Source organism: Zalophus californianus, chromosome 11, assembly GCF_009762305.2.
Source record: "Zalophus californianus isolate mZalCal1 chromosome 11, mZalCal1.pri.v2, whole genome shotgun sequence".
Classification (NCBI taxonomy): Eukaryota; Metazoa; Chordata; class Mammalia; order Carnivora; family Otariidae; genus Zalophus; species Zalophus californianus.
In genome coordinates, this window is record NC_045605.1 from 111586713 (window position 1) to 111606897 (window position 20185).

The following is a 20185-nucleotide window of genomic DNA, read 5'->3' on the forward strand; positions in this document are numbered from 1 at the left end:
ACAAGCTCCAGGGTCCCCCGACACCCTGCAGGGGGAGGCAGAGGCCCCCGCAGGGGGCACACGCAGGTGGCCGAGGCCCCATCCCACCGAGGCACAGAAGGGCCAGCCAGGCCTGCGCCGGCGCGGGGCAGGAGCCAGACCCACGAAAGGCAGACGCGAGTTGCTCGTGTTTGGGGAGCAGGCGGGCGTTCGGGGGTGTGGATGAGTGTCAGCACACCAGACTGTGACGTGAGAGAACAGGGCCGGGAAATGTCACAGTGTGAGCGCAGACACAACCGTCGGAACAGAAGCGCAAGCCTTCCCGAATCCTAGAGTATTTCTGTGGAGCGAAGGACACATGTCCTGTGGGGAAAACCAGCACACCAACGGTGACAAAAGACACACAATTATTAAAGACTATGATGGAGGTGAGACCAAGGATACAAGTCATACTAATCAAAGCAAATGAGCTGAACTCTTCCCCATCCAAAGAACATTCGGACTTGGGTAAGACTCAGCATATGCTTCACACAAGAAGCCCACCAAGTAGAAAGACACATGTAGGGTAAAAGCAAAATAAATGAAAAAGATACACTAGGGGAACATTAAGGAAAAGAAAGCTGGAGGGGCCGTGTTAATATCTGACCAGGTAGATTCCAGCAAAAACATGGCCAGGAATAAAGAAGGCGGCTTCATAGTGGTAAGGGGGCCTGCTCCTTGGAGGACATAACGGTCCTAAATACTGACACACCAATAGCAAAGCCTCACAATATACTGTGCGTGAGTGACCAGCCCTGGAAGAACACACACACACAGCCCCATGATCAGAGCTGGAGGTCTCGGAGCCTGTGGTCATCGGCAGAACAGGCAGCCAGGACACCAGGGAGGGCGTAGCAGACCCCACCGCTGACCACAGCCATCTAGTCGAGGTCTGCGGGGCAGTCCTCCCGACAGCAGGATACACACCGTTTCCCCGTGCCCAGTGCGAGACCTACCAACACGAACCGTACGCTGGGCCATCAGACAAGTCCTAATGCATTTTAAAGGAATCCAATATACTAAGTGTTTTCTGTGACCACAAATGAATTAAAGCAGACATCAGTATCAGGAAGGTATCTTGAAAATCCTCAAATGTTTGGGATGTAAGGAATATACTCCTAAAGAATCCAGGCATCAAAAAAGAAAACAAAAAGAAAATTAGAAACTATTTTGAATGGAATGAAACTAACATAACACATCAAGATCTGTGGGATGCAATTACAGTCTTTAGGGGAAAGGCCTACCCCCAAACTCCCATATTAGAGGGACCTCTAGTCAGTGTCTTCAGCTTCCACCTTAACAAACAAGAAAAAGGACAGCCAAGTAAAACCAAGTAAGCACAGTAAAAAATAACAATCAGTACAGAAACCAATGAAATCACAAAAAAGAAATATTGAAACCCCAATCAAAAGTTGGTTTTGGTTGAGGGACATCTGGGTGGCTCAGTCGTTAGGTGTCTACCTTCGGCTCAGGTCGTGATCCCAGGGTCCTGGGATCGAGCCCCGCATCGGGCTCCCCGCTCCGCGGGAGCCTGCTTCTCCCTCTCCCACTCCCCCTGCTTGTGTTCCCTCTCTCACTGTGTCTCTCTCTGTCAAATAAATAAATAAATAAAATCTTAAAAAAAAAAAAAAGTTGGTTCTTTTAGATTGATAAAATCACCAAACCCGTAGCCAGACTGATCACGGCCCCCCGCCCCACACACACAAAAGGCACAAATTACCAACATCGGGAGCAAGAGAGGAGACCTCACTACATGTCCCAGATATTAACACCTTAGGTGACATGAACAAAGTCCTTCAAACATGCAAAATACCAAAGCTCACTCAGGAAGAAACAGGTAGCCTGAATATTTTATTAAGTACATTTAAAATCTAGTTAACAACTTTTTGACAAAGAGAAGCCCAGGCCCAGACAGCCTTCCTGATGGATTCCACCATGTGCATAAGGAAGGAATTAGACTGATTCTGCACAAAATCTTCTCCCGTATGAAGAGAGAACACAGCCTGGCTTGCTTGGCCCTGACAGTGTTACTCTGGTACCAAATCCAAAACGTTATCAGAAAACCATAGAAAATATCCCTCATGAACTGAGATGCAAACATCCTTGGCAAAATTTTAGTGAATGAAAAAGCCCGAAAGTATATACAAAGGGTAGGACAATATGAAGGAAGTGGGTTTATCTAGCAATGTGAGCTTCGTTTAACGTCTGAAGATCATTCAACATCATTCACCATGCTTAGCTCAAGAGATGTGGAAGAAACATTTGACAAAACTCAATGTCCACCTGTATTAAAAAAACCTCTCAAGCATTTGTACCAGAAGGGATAGTCTTCGATCTGGGAGAGGTCTCCAGACACCTGCTGACAGGTGGTGAGAGGCACAATGCGTTCCTCCTACGATGGGTGGCAAGGCACGGACATCCTCAGGGGCAGCCAGCGCAGTAGGAAAGAGACACAAGTGGGCAGCCAGACGGAAAGGAAGGGGTACAAACGGCCTTTATTTGAAGACGTGATTATCAATGTAAAAAAAAAAAATCCACAGAATCCACCAAAAAAAAAGTTGCTAGAAGAATCAAGTTGGAGAAGTTTCAAGACATAAGATACCGAAATTATAGTTCTGGATACCAGCAATGAACAACCAGAAACCAAACGTACCCAAGAAGTGCCACGGACCACAGCATAAAACAGAGGAAACACTTAGGTGTCTGACAAGAGATGCATGGGACCTTGTCCTGGAAACTACGAAACATCTGGATGGAAATGAAGGATCTAAATAAATGGGGAGGTGTACAACGTCTGGGGCCCAGAAGATTCGATCTGGGCAGATCAATCCTCTCCCTGACGGTCTCAGGATTCAGCGCCATCCCAAACAAAATCCTACCAAACTTCTGTGCAAAAACTGACAAGCAGCTTCTAAAATTTATACAGACATGCAAAGGACTTGGGATAATCAGAGCAACCCGAAAGAGAGGAACAAAGCTGGATGATGATCTGATTTCATTTCAAGCCCTCTTCTAAAGCTACCGTAATCAAGGTGGTCTTGTCCTGAGCCTGTAGCCAGATTAGCAGGTCAGTGCTTCAGAACAGTCCAAAAATAAGCCCATGTTCTCATAAGTTGACTTTTTAAAAAGGTGTCAATGTGGTTCCACGGGTCAAGGACACTCTTTTTAACAAGAGGCACCGGAACAATTGGACACTCACATATCAAATTATGAACCTCAACCCATAATTTACACGGTATAAAACATTAACTCATGGATCTCAATGCAAGCATCAAAACTACCAGAAGAAAATCTTAGTAATCACGTGTTTGGGAAAGATTTCTTAGACACAAAAAGCATAAGAAAAGGGAAAAAAAAGCAATAACTTGGACGTCATTAAAATGGAGAACTTTTAGCGTTTAGACACTGTTTCATGAATGAGAAGGGCAACTGTAGACAGGGGAGAAATATTTTGACATACGTCCACGTATCTACAACATGTAAAGAACTTTTTACAACTTAATAATAAGACAAACAACTCCATTTTAAAATGGAAGATCAGAAAAGATACTTCACCTCAAAAGTTACAGGAAGGACAGTGGAGTGCATGAGAAGATCCTCAGCATCATCAGTCATTAGAGGGTCAAGATTAAAACACGAGACACCACGACCCACTCATGTTGGTCAAACCAAGAGACTGACCACACCAGGCGTAGGTAGGACCGGGGCAGCACCGGAAGCCCCCATGCGGCGGCGGGAACACAGAAGGAAAACCGCTTGCCTGTGTCCTCGAAAGTGTGTGGCCAGCCTATTCTCAGGTGTTTACCCAAGAAAAAGGAAATACACATCGGCACAAAGACTTGGACACACGTGTATCCATAATGGGCTCATGGCTGGAAACGACCTAGATGCTCATCAACACATGGGCAATACACAGATGGTGGGACGTCTGTGCGGCAAATTCGATGCAGCGGTAACGAAGAACGGGCTACTGACCCACCCAACCACCAGGACGAGCCTCTGAGAAATGATGCCAGGTGAAAGGAGCCAGACAGGAGGGTGCTAGAAAAGTCTAGAGAACACAAGCCAGTCTGTCCTGACTTCTGTCAGCACCCATCGGTGGGTAGCTCCTGAGTGCGGATGGGGGGGGAGGTTACCCCACAGGCACAGGGACACTTTGGGGGGTGATGGCAGTGTCTGCTATCTGGATGGTCTCATGGTGTCTACAAAGGTCAAAATTCATTAAACCGTGAGCTTGAAATATGGCATCTGTCGCGTGTCAATCACTCCTCAATACGCTGGTTTGCGTTAAGAAACCAGCAGAGATAAACGGGCGGCTCAGCCTCTCATGCAGGTCCAGGGACCTGCTCGGCCATGAGGTCCTGCCTCGCGACCGGGGCACCTGTGGTAGGTACAGACGGCCCTCCCACCCGCCTCCCCGGCCCCCCTACCCCGCCACTGCACACCTGTCTGGACGAGGAGGCCGCCGTCCACCGCCGTCCACCGCCATCCCTCCGGCCCGAGAACCTGGGTGCCGTATGGGCCCGCCGCCCACAGCCCCTGAGTCAGAACCGCCGATATCACTCGAGTTTCCCACATTCAGGATCTGAGGCCCAGGGAAGGTCAGTAACACGTGTAGGCCCCCTGGGTGGTCTCGGGGGGCCTGGACCCCATCCGCCTCCTTCAGGCTCCCCGGTGGGGCCCCAGGTCTGAGGTTTTGGAGAGCCACGCCCGGGAGCAAGTCTCTCCCGGACCAGGAAAGCCTGCTGTCTCACTGCCACACTTTCTCAAGAGGGGGTGCCGCCACCCCCCACCACCCCTCGCTGTTCGTCTTCAGGGAACTAGTGATGCCGTCTTAGGACAGGGGCCTCTGAACACTGGGGAGAAGCTAGAAATTCTTACGAGCCCCCAGGATGAGTGGCGTTTCCCTATGTCCCAGAGCTACTGAGCGGCCTAACAGATGTCCTCATTTAAAAGGACATCACCTTGAACCCAAAATGAAGACAGAGACCCCGAGCGAGCGGGGATGTCGCGGGGAAAGTTCAGAGGATCCCCCGGTGGGACCGAGCCGGCTCCCCACCTCCCCAGCTCCCTGGAAACAGCGAGGTTACAGGGTGGTGGTGCAGCCCAGGCTTTCCAGCAAACGCCGGGTCCAGGGACTTCACGGGGTAGGCGACACTGAGAAATGAGTCACACACGGACCCCAGCCCAGGCCCCACCCCCGAGCGCCGCGGCTCTCGTCCCTGACCCTCCCTGGCCGGGTGCAGAGAGCGGCCCCCGAGAAGAGGTTCCAGGACAGCTCGAGAAATTGAAAACGAAGCAAAGACGCCCGCCCTTCCCCCAGACCTCCCCACCGAACCCTGCTCTGAATGCACAAATTATTCTCAGCTCATCGTGCTCGGAAACTGACCAGATCATCGCCCGCCAGGAAAGGGGGCAGGCTGCGCCTCTCAGCACACACTTGACATTTTGTTCTCCTCCAGGCTTCCGTGCTGACAGTTTCTGGATTAAATGTGCAAATGGAACGCGGCCCTGAGGGGGTCTCGCTCCCTGCCGGCCCGAAGCGCCAGGGCTGAGTGTGCCTGTGTGCACGTGTGCGCGCGGACACGTGTATATGCCTGAGCAAGCAGGCCACGTGAGTGTGTCCACCCGCGGGGGCTCCACGTGTGCGTCCGTACCTGTGTGCGCACCTCTGTGTAACCAGGAGCGCCCGTGTGTGCCCGCCTCCAGGCCAGGCCTCGGGGCCGCACAAGGGACAGTCTCCCGATCTGCTACGTTAACTGCCCTCGACCTCGACCGAGCTGGGAAGACAGAGCCACTGGGCACGGGCGCCCCAGCTCGGCTTTCGGCACGAGACACCTTTCTCAGCCCAGTGGTGGTCAAGTCCACCAGAAAGCGCCACCGTGGCGCCGCTCACCGTGGGCCTCGGGCGGAAGGTCCATGCCTTGCAGCCCCCAGCCCAGGGGCAGCCTGGAACTCACCTTCCCAGGGGGCCAGTAGCCACAGACTGGGGAGGGCAGCATCACCCCCAATTCCCATGAGCCTGAAGACGCTCGATGGGCTTCTCGGGCCTCCTCTGAACGCATGGGTGCCCTCCAGCCCCAGGGTGCAGAAGGGGCTGACAGGTGGCACACTGGGCTGGCCCCTGGTCAAGGCCATTTCCACCCCATTCTTAAGAAGGGCCGGCAGCAGCCCTGGGGGTCACTTACAGCCCCCCTTCCCCTCGCCCCACCCAATCTGCCCGACCAGCACACGATTTTATAACCAGAGAGCAGAAAAGAGCAGAGTGGGAGCTGCTGCGCCCCAGCCCCGAGGTCAGCGCAGTGGGGCGGGGGGCTGGGGCTGGGCGCGCGGCCACAGCTCCCGACCCCACAAAGCTGCACCGAGCCCCCGTCTTCCTGCCTGTGAAGTTGCACAATGACACACTGCAGTGACCGCACAGCCGGGGCTCTGGTTTTCATTCTGCGTGACCTGGGGAGCAGAGAACGTGATTATAACCCGTCTGAATGCCGTACCCCGGGGCGATGACTCGGACACCTGCACAAGCCTGTGGCCCCCGCCTGGCGACCCGCCACCCGGGCAGCCCACGCGTCTGGGCGGCGACAGCCAGCAGACACCGCCATGCCGTGCCTCATGGCCACGGGGGCCCTCCGGCTCATCCTATTACCCTGGACGACTTCCCCAGGGCAGCCCCCCGGCAGCCCCCCGCCGAGTGCCAGTGCCAGGCCCCGCCTGCGCCCAGCGACACACTGCCTGTTCAGCCCGGTCCCCGTTATGTTATGTCAGCTGTTACCCTGTGCTTAAAACAAGGCTTTCCAGCTGGCTGGGGTCAGATGTGAAAACAAGGCCCTCACAAAACCTGGCCCTCCAGCTACCCCGCGCCGGAGAGACCCCCACTGAATGTGGCACTTAATGACGAGTGTCTTTGCAGCCCTCGGGCAGAGCATAAAGGAAACACCTGTCCCACGGACGGCACCCTCTAATCCCGCTAAATCCCAAATGGAGGAGCCTGCGGGGCCCACAGCAAGGGGCCCCCACGCCAGTGTCTGACTTTTGTCCTGGGCTTCGGGGAGACGCTGACAATGAGTTTTGGCGGGCCAGGCAGGAGGGAAGACACGGGAGCCGGCCTGGGAGCACCTTCCCGGCAGAACCAGAGTGCCATGCGGGGAGCCAGCCCCGGGTGCAGGTGAACGCACCCCTCGTATGGGCGTCAGTTTCTAGGCGGGCACGGGGGACTGCTTTCCTGCTGACATTGGAGGCTGAGCCAAGCTCCCCCGCTGCCTGCCCAGAGCCAGGGGTGCCTCACGCATGCCCCCCACCCCCCTGCAACCCAACCCAGGGCGGCTCTGTGTCTGGTTACCAACCTGGATCTGAATCATCACAATTTCTGAAAGGAGGAAAGAAGACAGTAGGGCACGGTGCGGAATGTGAGGCCACCCAGACACCTGGCCACCCTGGGGAGAGAAGCCCGGAAACCAGGCACACGTGCACCCCAGGTGCCAGAAGAGGCCGTGGGGCCTGCGACCCTGCGTCTGGGCTACCCCGGCTCCCTGGCTCTTCCCACACGAGCGCTCATGCTCCCTTGACAGGCAGGCCGGTCATTTCCGCCCTTGGGGGCCAGTGGACGGGGCAGACGGCCTCCCGGGGAGCAGGGTCAGCCAGGCCGGCGGAGCCCAGGGCTGATGGATGGGGGTGCCGGCTGGGGCCCGCATGGGGTCCCCAGCAAAGACGCCCGCACACACCTCACATCACAGGGTTTGATAGCCGGAAAACAGGAAGTGTTGTGGGGACATGGTCAGGCCTAGACTCGGGTGCCTTGTAGGGCAGGAAAGGCCGATGCTGGCCAGGCCTGGCCGCTCTTGGGGCCCCAGGGCCTCCATTCGGCCCCCGTGGAGTCGCCCCCCAACCCCGGGGACCCTGCAGGAGACACATGCCCGCCGAGGGCCAACACCCCTTTCCCTCCAGTGGCACCCGTGGGGGACTTGGGGTATGTTTCAGGGAAGTTTCAGACACTTGGGGCCGTTTCTGCGACCCCTGCCCAAGCCGCCCACCGTGTCCCGAGCAGACTTGATCGATAGGACAGTTCTGGAGACAGATAACGGGCCCGGCTGTGGGCCTCACAGAGGACGTCTTTGTTACAGAAAACGAGCCAGTGCAGGACCCTCCACACACAGGGCCCCGGTGTATGGGCAGAAGGTTCCGGTTACAGCGAGGACTCCTGCTTTCACAGTCCTCGGCTGAGTGCAGACCCCCGCATGAAGGAATGTTGGCTGTCCCCTCAGGGGCAGCTGCCTCCAGGCCAGGAACGCAGCCAGCCCAAACCCCGGAGCCCTCCCCAGGCACGGGGGCCCCGGGTGGGGTGGGAACTATGGCCCCTGGGGTGGGGATGGCCCACCGCCGCCCTGGGCCCCCCGAGCCTCGAACCCTCAGCTTCCTCCTACTCAGACGTCCCCGGGGGACGGGGTGTGCCCTTTCTAAAGCAGGCACAGGGGCTCCGGCCCCCCAAAGCACAGGAGGAAGACCAGGAAGGAATGGCCAGGGCACCCAGGTCATGGAGATCAAAACCCATGAGAACCCCACACGATGAGGAGACTACACTGCAGACGTGGGACCTGCAGCGAGCCCCGAGTGTGGACAGTGGTCAGACGGTGGGGTGGGGGGGGCGGGGGGTGAAGCCCAGTGAGCAGGTGTGGAAGCACGGGGGCCCCTGCTTTGGGGGTCTTAGGGGTGGCTCAGGCCGATGCCCACCATCACTGGGGGGCTGGGGGGTTCATTCTCGGGGGTCCCCACCCACACTGGCCAAGATCCCTAGAAGGCAACGGCTTCCGAGTTTGGTAAGAGGCCCCTAAGACAGTTCACAGACACATACAGGGGTGCTGGGGCTTGACCCGGACTGAGGGGGAGCAGCTGGGGCCCCCCACCCCCCCGGCACAGGGGAGACGGCCCCTCCTCCAGTGCCCTGGGCCCTCACGGCCCCCTCTGCCCCCACCCCGTCCAGAGGCAGCGTCCCTGCACCATCACCCCGGGTCGGCACAGGCGGGGCTCAGGGCCTGTGTGCAGGAAGCTGAGCAGAGTCGCAGGCCGCACAGTGGGGACCCCAGGCTTGGCTTCTGGCCACACGGCACCCCTCAGCCAGCCAAAACCCCCTGAAAAGAAATCCCCTGCCCTTCTGTATCTTACAGGCACAGAACGCCCAGGATGCGGGTTGCACCTGTTTGAGGCTCTTCTGCAGGTTTTAGAGTTTGTACTGAGAGCTGCAAGGCTCTGGTCAACCCGAGGAGGCCACCCAGGGTCAGCCGAGAGCCCCCAGCCTGCAGGGGGACGATCCGCACGCCCAACTGCGACCCGAGCAGGACGTGGGTGCAGAGCATGCAGATGCAGACACGTGGGGGCGTGCACGCCACCACCTTCCCACATTGGGGGGCCGGGGGTCAGTCCCTCCCCCACACTGGGGTGCTGGCCCCCCTCAGGCAGGGCCCCGCAGGCTGCAGACATGAAGCCACGAAGCCCGTGTTCTGCCCCGGAGAGCCACGCCTCTCTGCACACCTACCCCAGCCACATAGTAGGTGTTTAACAAATGTTTGCAGGCTGGACAAGCGCAGCGGACATCCCAGCCAGGGTGGGGGTGGCGGTGGCCCCCATTCTATGGCAGAACATCAGAGAAGAGTCCGGCGGCAGGACCCAAGCCTTCCCAGGTGGCTCCCCCGTGCCGGGGACAGAGACAAAGGAGCTCGAGGTTCCAAAGCAGGGAGAGGAGGTCTTCCCGGAGGACCCTGGGGTCCAGCACAGGAAGCAGGGGATGCCACGGGGCTAGCAGAGAGGTGTCCCGGCAGCCGGCATGCCAGAGCAGGCCTTTGCTGGATGCGGAAGGGGTTCGCCGCGCAGGGAGGGGAGGACGGAGTGGGAAGAGCGCTCTGGGTGGGAGGTAGCCCCCGAGAAAACAAGACCTCGGGCTTTGTTAGCAGAACACCGCAGCCACAAGGGACTTCAGCTCTGTGAGTCGTGCCCCCTCCGTGCACGGGAAGGACACAGCAGAGGGGTGCACACAGAAGCCTCCCCACCATGGGAGCCACGGGCCCTGAGGTCAGCCCCGCCATCCCTGCTGGCGTGGGAAGGGTGTGCAGGGCCGAGGCTGGAAACATGCGGGTCCGCAGGGGCTGGGGGCCCGGGGACGGAGCCTGGACCTTGTTCCAGGAAATGGGGACCCATCGAGGGCTGTCAAGGGGGCCGAGAGTCCTGGGGCGGGAGCCTGCCGGTGTAACTAGGAAACTGAGGGTCTCGGGGAAGCAGGGACCCCAGGGGGCAGGAGGGCCGGGTCACCGCGGCGGGCTGAGGGGGCCTCGGCAGCGAGGGAGGAAGCCGCGAGCGATGACCTCATCCCCCAGGCCTCCGGGCCGCGGCTCACGGGGTTTTTAACCACAGCATCGCGGGACAATTCCCTGGTATGCTCAGCACCAGAAGGCAAGGAATACGCCGTGTTTGTGCTGTGCTTTTGGGAGCCCCTCTTTTTGTGGGGCTTGAGCAACACCGAGGGAGAGACGGAACCCAGCCCCCCACCTGGGCCTGACTGTCTCCCGCCACCCGCCCGGAGCCTGTTCTCAGGCCATGGGCACACAGACACAGGCGGGAAGCATGCACGTGGCCGCGGGGACGCACCCGCACACACGTGCACGTGGCCACACACACAAGCAGACACACCAGGGCACTACGCGCCCCCCCACACACACACGTGTACAATGGGCCGTGCACTCACGCCCGCACTGTGGTGGGAGCCCTTTGCCTGGGAAGCTGCAAACAAGGCTCAGGCCCCACGTGGGCCCGCTCACGGAGCCAGACCCGCAGCAGAGAGGAGATGCCTCCCAAAATGGCTTTTGCAGGCGCACCGAATCTGCCAGGTTCAGCAGAACGCTTAATCCCTCGGAGGCCGCCCCGGGGCTCCCCTGCTCGGGCCAGATAATGGCTCCACAAACAGAGCGTATGAGAGGAAAGGCAGAAATATGGGCTCTTTGGGAAAGCACAGCTCACAGCGACTTCTTTCCACCATTTACACATCAGGCTGCTCTCGGAGCCCCTTGCTCGGAGCCCACGCTCGGCCCCTCCCAGGCTCCCAGCTGCGGTCTGGCTCCCGCTTGCTCTGGGCCCGGGGCCGGAGGTGCCCGCATTCCGTGGACAGCAGCGCCACCTGGTGGCCTGCAGCACAACTGTGCCCGCCGGCTCCCGGGGCTGCCAACAGGGCTCCTTAAGCCCACTCCCCACAGGCGCAGCAGGTGTCCCTCTACCTGGGGTCTGACGCATCCCCAGGAAGTCCCCCTGTGACTTCCCTGAGGGCCCTGCGCTTGCCCAGCCCACCCTGGAGGCTGTGAGCTGTGGGAGGGGTCCCTGCCTGTCCCGGCCACCCCCGGGCCCTGCCCACCTCCTCTGCCCCCCTCCCCTCCTTGGAGAAGCCCTCAGCATCTCTACAGACACGTCCCACACCAATCCCTTCTTCACCTTGCACTTCCTTCCTGACCCGCCACAGGACATAATTCATATCTGCCCCTGGAGGCTGGGACTGGGGCAGCCTCTTTCCCTGCCACTGCATCCCCAGTGCCTGCCACCCCCAAGGCCAGGACTCTCCAGTAGCAGCCGGACCCAGCCAGCTCAAACCCCCCTCGAAGACCCGGCTCCAGGCAGCCACTGAGCTGGGAAGCCCTTAGAAACCCAGCAAGGCCACCGGAGGGCGAAGTCAGAGGCTGTCCTGACTACCCTCTCTAATTTACTGGGGGGGGGGGGGGGAGCTGAGGCCTCGGGGAGTCCTGTGGGGGCAGCTCTGGGCAGGGGGCTCAAAGGCGGGGAGTCCAAATCCTGGAGACATCATGCTGGGCATGTGGGGTCATTGCAATTGCTGGGTGCCTGCCCTCGGGGAGTGTACAACGATGGAAAGCTATAAACCCACCCACAGAGCCCCCCACCCATGCCACCGCATGCCCAGACTGTCCTGGGACAGAGGAATGGGGAACCCCCAGATGGCAGGTTCAGAAGCAGTGACAGCCAAGCTGAGACTTGGAACTAGATGAGCAGTCATGTGACACACCAAAAAAATAGCAGGCCAAGAGCAGGGCACGTGCAAAGGCCCTGAGGCAGCGGGAAGTGTCCAAGGGTCAGCAAACAGTGCGCTGGGGTGGAGGGAGGGGAGGACAAAGTTATGGGGACAGGGGTGCCTGAACGTGCAGCATTTGGGAGGCCCAGAGGGAGAAGCCAAGCTTATTACAACGGGGAGCTGGGGAATGGTCAGATTTGTTTCAGAAAGTACTGCCCACCCCAACCAAAGAAGGCTGCCATGTGGAGAGGGCCCCTGGAGGGACAGGAGGGTGGGGGACAAGGGAGGCTGCATGGGGTCTCGGTCCTCCAAGGGGTGAGAGGAAGGTGAGACACAGCAGAAGTGGGCTGGCACGCCCATCCTGGGTCCCAGAGGAAGGGGTAGGGGACCTGACCCGCAGGCCTCTCCCCTCCCCAGCCCAAGCTGAGGCCCCGTTCCCAGTTTGGGGAACTGTGCCTGTAGTTCAGATAATGGCCACCAGGTGGCACGCGGGCCGCAGAAATGCTGTGACCACAGGCTCGGCAGGACATCCTGGAGAGACGGAGGCAGGAAGGGGGTGGTCAGGATGGGAGGGGGGGCAGCCGGGATGCTGGGGGGCTGCAGGGGGGCAGGGGGGCTGCCAGGATGCGACCGGAGCCCTCAGCAGCTCTGGGCAGCACCAGACCACGACATCGACTATGAGCTCTGAATGCGAGAGGCCTGGTCTGGGAGGAAGGTGCTCCCGGCCTGCAGGGGGAGAGTGGAGGCCAGACCACACCAGGGCCCGCCCCCCCCACGCCGGGGCTGTTGTGGGGAGAACCCCTCTGCTGGCCTGGTTCCCACGCCCAGCGCAGGGAACACACCCGCCAACGCAGCAGGGTGCAGACCGTGCCTGCAAGCGTCCCGACCGGCTGGACCTGGGCGGCTTCACCAGGCTCCATCCCACCCTCTCAGCGGCACCTGCAGGCCCTGCCTGAGCCGCACAAGCATGTGGTAAGTCTCCACCAGAGCTCAGGACCCTGGGTGCACGCAGCCCACCGGATGCGGGGGTGCCCGGCGTGCCCTAAATCAACGCAGAAACTCGCTGTTGTCAGAGCTTCCTAAAGCCCCAAAGCGAAACTCCCAGGACCGAAGTAAGCCACTCGGGGGGGTCTCATGGGCTAACCTGTGTGCCCCCCAGACTCACATGTCCAAGTCCCAACCCCCAGCACCTCCGAATGTGACTCTATTTGGAGAGGGAGTAATTAAGGTAACACGAGGTCACCGAAGCGGGGCCTGATACTGTCGGATCCGAGTCCTCGTAACGAGAGACGCCAGAGGGCTCCTTCCCTCCACATGAGGACACCGCGCCTGCAGGGGGTACTGGCCCCCGACCTCTGGCCTCTGGGGCGGTGGGAGATAGATACCCTTTGAGCCACATGGCTTGGCTACGGCCACCCCAGGATGCTCGCACGGGCAAGGGGATGACAGGCCCTGGTCCCACGCCCTGGTCTGTCTCTGGGCCCCCGCGCCCAGCAGCACTTCTGCCCAAGAGAAGGGTGCCCTGGAGTCCGGCCACGGCCCCCTGAAGCCTTGGCTTCTGGCAGGTAAGGGGCTTGGTGCCCTCGGATGTGCAGAGAGGAGAGGACTCAGCAGCAACTCGCACAGCAGACGTGCTTTGTGGGTTCCAGGCCGGGGCTCAGAGGGCCATGGGACAACCCGAAGCACCAGAGACCCCTCCCACATTCCCTACTCCCTGCCCCTGCCCCCCGCAGCTCCTCCCCAGCTGGCTGGCGGGCGGGAAGGACCGTCCCCTCCCTGGGAGGCAGGTGCAGGCTGGAGAGAAGCATCACCCAGCGCTCAGTGGCAGAGGAGACGGACCCCCTCCCCGGCCAGCACCAGGGCAGGGTTTGGGGGACATCTGTCTCTAGGATCTAGGATGGTGGCGGCTGACTCACTGCCCGATGCAGGAGCGGCCAGCCTTCTCCAGGACGCTGCAGCCCCCTGGGGCCTCAGCGCAGGCCAGGCCGGCACCCGTGGCAGCTTCCGTGGGTCCCGAGGACCCGGAGGAGGAGGAGGAGGAGGAGAGCCGTTGCCCAAAGGCTCACCATCCTGCTTCTCGACAGGAAGCCTGTCCGCCCCCCGCTTTTGTAGAAAAAAGCACAATCTAGTAGGAGCACAGAAATGGTACCGTGGGACAGCGAGTGGACCCAGAGCCGGACACCTGCCATCACCACCATCTCCACAGACACAAGGAACAGCTGACAAAGTCAACACCTTCACATCGGACCCAAAGGGCACCCCCAACCAGGAGCACACGCACGTCCCGCCAGGCTGGGGCCACAGCATGGGGAGCCCGCCCGCCCCGTGGAGCCCGGCCTGCCCGGGAGCCGCCGCACCCACCACACTACCCCGCACTGAGCCCACATCCAGAAAACTCTGCGGGACCAGAGGACCGACACCCCCAGCAACGGCCAAATGTAGTCAAACCACAGGCCATACAGAGGACAACCGTCAGCAACCATCAGTGGCTTTCGAGTACCTGGGGGAGGGGGGAGACGGAGGAGAGACTGGGGAAGAGAGAGGAGAGCGAGTGAGCAGGGGGAAAAGGGGAGGGGGAGACAGAGAGAGGGAGGGGGGAGGGGGAGAAGGGGGGAGGGAGCGAGGCACCTCCAGAAAATACAATGGAAGGGCAAGTCCCGTCTGTGGGCGGCTGCTGGCAGGAAGGACCACCGTCATCAGCAATAACCCTCACATCACGAAACCCTAAGGCCCCCCTGGCAAACAGACACCGTGGTCGTGGACGGGAAGACCTCAGCCCAGACAGACGTCTCGTGCCCAGAGGCATCCATCGGACGCCATCAAGTTTGTCCTGCCAACTAGGCGGGAGGGGGATGCCGGTGGTCGCCGGGAGGAGCAAGCAAGCAAGGGCAGTCAGGCCATCGAGGCAGACCTGCCCCCCGGACAGGAGAGTCTCCGGGCAGATCCGTGTGCATCTGGACGTCTGGTTTACCATGACAACGGCACCTCGAGTCAGGGTGGACAGGCAGGTCGGTGGCAGGAGCCAACCAGGAGGCCCAGGCATTCTGGGCAGAGGCCGGGGGCCGGATGGGACAGACCAGGTCAGCAGTCACCCAGACCCAGGGCCACAGCGCAGGTTGGGCAAGCTCTGCCCACAGCTCCTCCTGTCCTTTCCCAGCTCAGCTCAGAAACCCCTTCCTCCAGGAAGCCCACCCAGACCACCAGTCCCAGGCTCCTCTCATCCCCGCCTCACTGTCATATCCTGGCAAATGTAGGAGTCAGGGTGGGGGTCCCCACACCTCCAGTCTCCCATTGCCCACCGTGGCCGGTCAGTAGAGGGCACACCGGGACAGGGTCACCGTGCAGGCCGGGAGCAGCTCACTCCACCCCACGGCCCACTCGCCCGGGGGAGGCCAGAGCCCCAGCGGCCGGGACAGCCCCTCGAACTGCTACGTACCATCCAGAAGAGGGTCCCTGTGGCCAGGGCGACGTACTGCTCGATGGTGGACAGCACACTGAAGATGAGGCAGACCAGGACGATGAGGAAGCTGCAGGGTAGGAGGACACGGTGGTCAGCTCCGGCGACGCAGGCCCAGGCCTGGCGGCCAGAGGGGCTCCCCGCCACCCCCCACGCCTGCGCCGCGGGACCAGTTCTCAGTCTGAGAACTCAGAGAGCCACCAGAGCCCAGAACCCGAGGCGCAGGTGCACAGAGCGGGGCGCTGCTAGCCAGCCATGGAGGCTGAGTTCTGACCCCCTGTGACCGTGGGACGGACCTTAAAGCCTGGCGCCAAGAAGCCACGCTTACAGGCCACGTGTGGTGTGGTTCCCTTAATGGGAAGCCACTGAGACAGAACAGGAAGAAGACTGGTGGTCACCAGGGGCCAGAGGCACAGAGAATGCCCCCCACATCCCCGGATGTCACAGGGCTTGCCTGGGAGAGGGGCAAGTCTGGGGGTCACCCAGGGGGCTCTGGGGCTCAGCGGGTCCTCGAAGACTGGACAGCAGGGAACACAGCGTGGGCAGGGACACAGACCCCCAGCCCTCTCCCCACCCCAAGATCCTGCTGCTCCTGGGGACTTTCAGTCCACCCCCACCCCCACCCTGTGCCCACCAAGAAGGCCCCTGCATCTCCCCCTACCACCTCAGCCCCTTTCCACCCCCCACCCCTGCCCCAATTTCTCAGGCCCCACCCTGCCCTCTAGCAGCTCTGGCCAAAACCTGCCACCAGTGCCTCCCTCCCCACACAGGCTGATCGGCTCCCCTTGCAGAGCCAGATCCCAGCCAACCCCTCTCTGCAGCCTGCCCATAAGCCTCCACCCTGGGCCCCCACAGCCCACCCCACCAGCAGTCAAGTGAGCCTGACTCCCTGCATGGGAGTCCCCCATGACACCCATCCCCCAGGGGACACCACAGCGAGCCCAGACTACTCAGCTTCTCCCACCCCTCTTCTGAGCATGCTCGGCCCTGCCTGCCTCAGGACCTTTGCACCTGCTGCTGTCCCTGCCACCCCAACCCTCCTGGGCACTCCTGAGACTGCATCAAGCCTCCTGGTCTTTGTGCATGTAGTGCCTCCTTCCAGGGACCGTGCACAGCCACACTCTGTACCGCCTCAGCTCTGTGGACCCTCTTACTCACTAGGAACGATGTCCAGTCCCCGCCAGGCCTCCACCAAGGAGAACAGGACCCCAGCCCACAGTAAAGCAGTTTAACAGATATGGCCCAGCCTCCCTGCCAGACCCCACAGGGAGCCCTCTGTGGGGGTGAATGAGACGGGGTTTCAATCTCACCAGGACACAGGTAAACGCTGATGGAGAGAGTGAGCACCCATCTGTGGCCGGATCACTCCTCGGGCACAGAGCTCACCTTCCATGGACAAAGGGCCTTGCGTGCGCCATGCCACATGGTCCTGAGCCACACCCTAGAGCCCCTCTCGAGTCCCGCTACCTACTCATCCTGCTGCCACTGGGCTTACTGCCCCGCTCAGCCAAGAGGAACCAGAGCAGATGCAATCACCCAGGCCAGGAGGTGCCCACCCAGCCCCCCTCCTGGATCTCTGGGTGCAGACGGAGCCAAGGAAGCACCCACACAGAGGAGATATGGTACCCGCCCACAGCCCCTACAAGGCCACGTGGCCCGGGCAGAGCCGTCTGACTCAGTTTGCCCATCGACACAAGACAGAGCCCTGGGCCACTCGCTCACAGGGCCATGGGAGGTAGAGCAGCTGGAGGTCCGAGCAGGGACCCAGGCACCGGGCCTGGGACGAGCACCAAGCGCTCGTGCCCTCTCCTCCCGAGCCTCTTCGCGACATCGGTGAGGGCACTGAGGGCCCCCCAAGAAGCCAGGGTGACCCCATCTCAAGGTCCTCCCTGAGCCACACCTGTGAAGCCACAGAAGGTCCCACACGCATGGGATCCGGGGCAGGATGCAGACCTCTCTGGGGGCCATTCTCCAGCTGACCCGCGGGCAACAGAACCGGCCGCACCTGAGTCACACGCCCACACCCCGCGCCTTTACGTCCCGCGGGCGAGAACCGTGAGGCCCCGGTCTGCGGGTGCCACTGCCCAGGGCTTCCCGCATCCCCGCCTCCCGGCTCCGCCACCAGGACAGGCCCGGGAAGCTCCGAGGTCTGGACTGCTTCCTGCCTCCTGACACGGGGGGCGCCTAAAAGGGGATCCGCGGAGGCCCCTCTGCCCGCTCGGGGTGTCGTGATGGGCCCCTGCTCCCGCCAGGCTGCACCTCAGCCGGCCTTCATGTCCCTTCCAGCACCACAGAGACCCCGCGGCAGCGCGTTACTGCCGGGAGGCTGCCCACCACCGACCGTCCCGTCAGTCCAAGCTCAGCCGCAAGGCAGGGAGCTCGCCAGGAGCGCGTCAGGCGGGAGCACCGAGGCCCTGCAGGAGGGCGCCACGTACCCCAGCACCGGGATGTCGCGGCTGGGGAGCTGGCTGTCCAGGGGCCCCTCTGCCCACCGCCCAGGGCCTGCCTGTGCCCAAGAAGCATGGGGAGAGACCAGAGGCGGGGGCACCGTCGGGAGGGGAGCAGCCCCTCCTGTGCTCAGGCCCCAGCTGGCCCCCTGAGGGGATGTCAGGATGCGTGTCCTCACCCCAAGCCCCCAGTCAGAGGTTCCAGGGAGACCCCTGCACAGACGGAGGCTCCGGGCCCTTGGGGTGGGGGGGTGGGAGCCAGTGGGGGCCCGGGGGGTGAGGTGGGAGCCAGCAGGGGCAGCATGGGGTGGGAGCCAGCAGGGGCCGGGGGCCTGCCCGGGGAGCCCCTCCTGGGGCCGCTGCAGAGTGTTTTCCCAGGAGGGTTGGGGGACAGTTGGTGCACAGCCACGCATGGTGCTTCCCCAGCCCGGCTGTGTCCCGAAGCCTCCAGAGTTCATCAAGTATTTTAACATGTGCTGCTAGTTTCAGAAAGAATCATTCAACAATGGGGTGCCCGGGTGGCTCAGTCGTTAAGCGTCTGCCTTCGGCTCAGGTCCATGATCCCAGGGTCCTGGGATCGAGTCCCGCATCGGGCTCCCTGCTCCGCGGGAGGCCTGCTTCTCCCCTGTCTCTTCCCCCTGCTTGTGTTTGGTCTCTCACTTACCCTCTCAAATAAATAAAATCTTAAAAAAAAAAAAAAAAAAAAAAACAAATCATTCCACAAAGCGGGCATCTGTCTACTCCACCCTGTTCTGGGTGGGCCTCGGGGCCTCTGAGATGCTGAGACAGGGGCCTTGTCCTCAAGGGGCTCACAGCACGGGGTGCCTGATGCCCCCGTCGGGCCTCTGCAGGGCTGAGACCACCCTCCGACCCAGCCTTCGGCCACAGACCCCAAGAGCTGTCAGACTGCGGCTCAGGAAGAGGAGGGACCCGACCCATTTTCTGGGTCAAGGCGCAGGAGCCGGGCTGCGGGGGGGGGGGGGGGACAAAGGACACCAACCCCCCAGAGGCCATGCTGGCCCCCAGCGTGGTGGCAGCTCCATGCCCCGAGGGACAATGCCCTGCTTGTGCTGCTGGCCAGGGGTTGGGGCCGCGAGCGCCAGCCTGGAGGGACGTCCTGAATGTTATCGGTCATCACGGTAGTACCTGCGGCAGCCAGGGCACCTGGGAACAGGAAAGAATGCAGGAGGTGCACCAGGGCCCTGGTCCAAGACAGCAGGGGGGCCCTCTGGGGCACAGGGACCGCAGTCCTCCCCTGGTGCCCGGACTCCTCCGGAAGCACTGTGGACCCCTGGTGAGGTTTTTCCCGCCTGCCGGGAGGCACCTTTCCACCCCAGATATTTCCCAGGGAAGTTTGGGATTCTTCATGCGAACCCCACACACAGCACACACAGAAAGTGCAGGCTGCTCGCGGTGCCCTCAGGGCCCCCAACACCAAAGAACGTGGCCCCCAGGTTACCCCGAGGTTTAAGCTGAAATTCCAGGATGCTGGAAGGCCACGGAGGATGTGAACCGTGCTGGATCGGGAGGCTTAGTTTACTGAGTGTATAAGGGTTGTGTGAGTGCCTGAGTCCTTTGGGCCCAGGAAAGGTTACGTGTAAAGGGAAGAGCCTCAGATGCTGACAGAACCAGACGCAGAAGGACAAAATCCTGTGTGATCCACTCACAGGGGGCCCCTGGAGTTCCCCAGGTTCACGGGGACAGAGAGTGGATGGTGGGCGCCGGGGCCGGGGGAGAGACGGGGGTCGGTGTCTCATGAGGATGGAGTTTCCATTTGGGAAGATGGAAAGTTCTGGAGGCACATGGTGGGGACGGCTGCACAAAAGTGTGAATGTGCACTTGACGTGGCTAAGATGATAAATTTTATGCATATTTTACCACAATTTAAAAATTTTTCAGAAGTAGAGGTGTTTGTAGGCAGCGGTGGGCCGCTGCCCGAGGTCCAGGCAGGCTGTAGGAGGGCAGAGCGAGGTTCAGAGGCCCGCCCACCTGGGACAGGACACTCACAGGCACAGAAACAAAGGGCTGTCACAGCGACCTCAAGCCCAAGGTCGGACGGGGGTCGGAGCGTGGGATTCAACAGATTCGGCACTGACGTCCAAACCATATCGGAGGGGCTTCTCTCTGTACAAAAGTCGCCCTGGAAGGAAGGTTCCAAAGACCCCCCCCCCCCGCAACAAGTGAAGGGCAGGTGTGCCTGCCCTG

The 20185-nt window shown here is 60.8% G+C and overlaps 1 protein-coding gene across 8 annotated transcripts in view; it reads right to left on the minus strand.

Annotated features, from left to right (window-relative positions):
- Positions 1–20185, minus strand: part of KCNQ1 (potassium voltage-gated channel subfamily Q member 1) — a 320398-nt gene that overhangs the window by 256222 nt on the left and 43991 nt on the right. For all 8 annotated transcript variants that reach the window (XM_027579589.2, XM_027579586.2, XM_027579585.2 and 5 more), the window contains exon 2: positions 15513–15603. In XM_027579589.2, coding sequence (XP_027435390.1) covers positions 15513–15603 — 91 coding nt within the window. The remainder of the gene's footprint in view (positions 1–15512; positions 15604–20185) is intronic.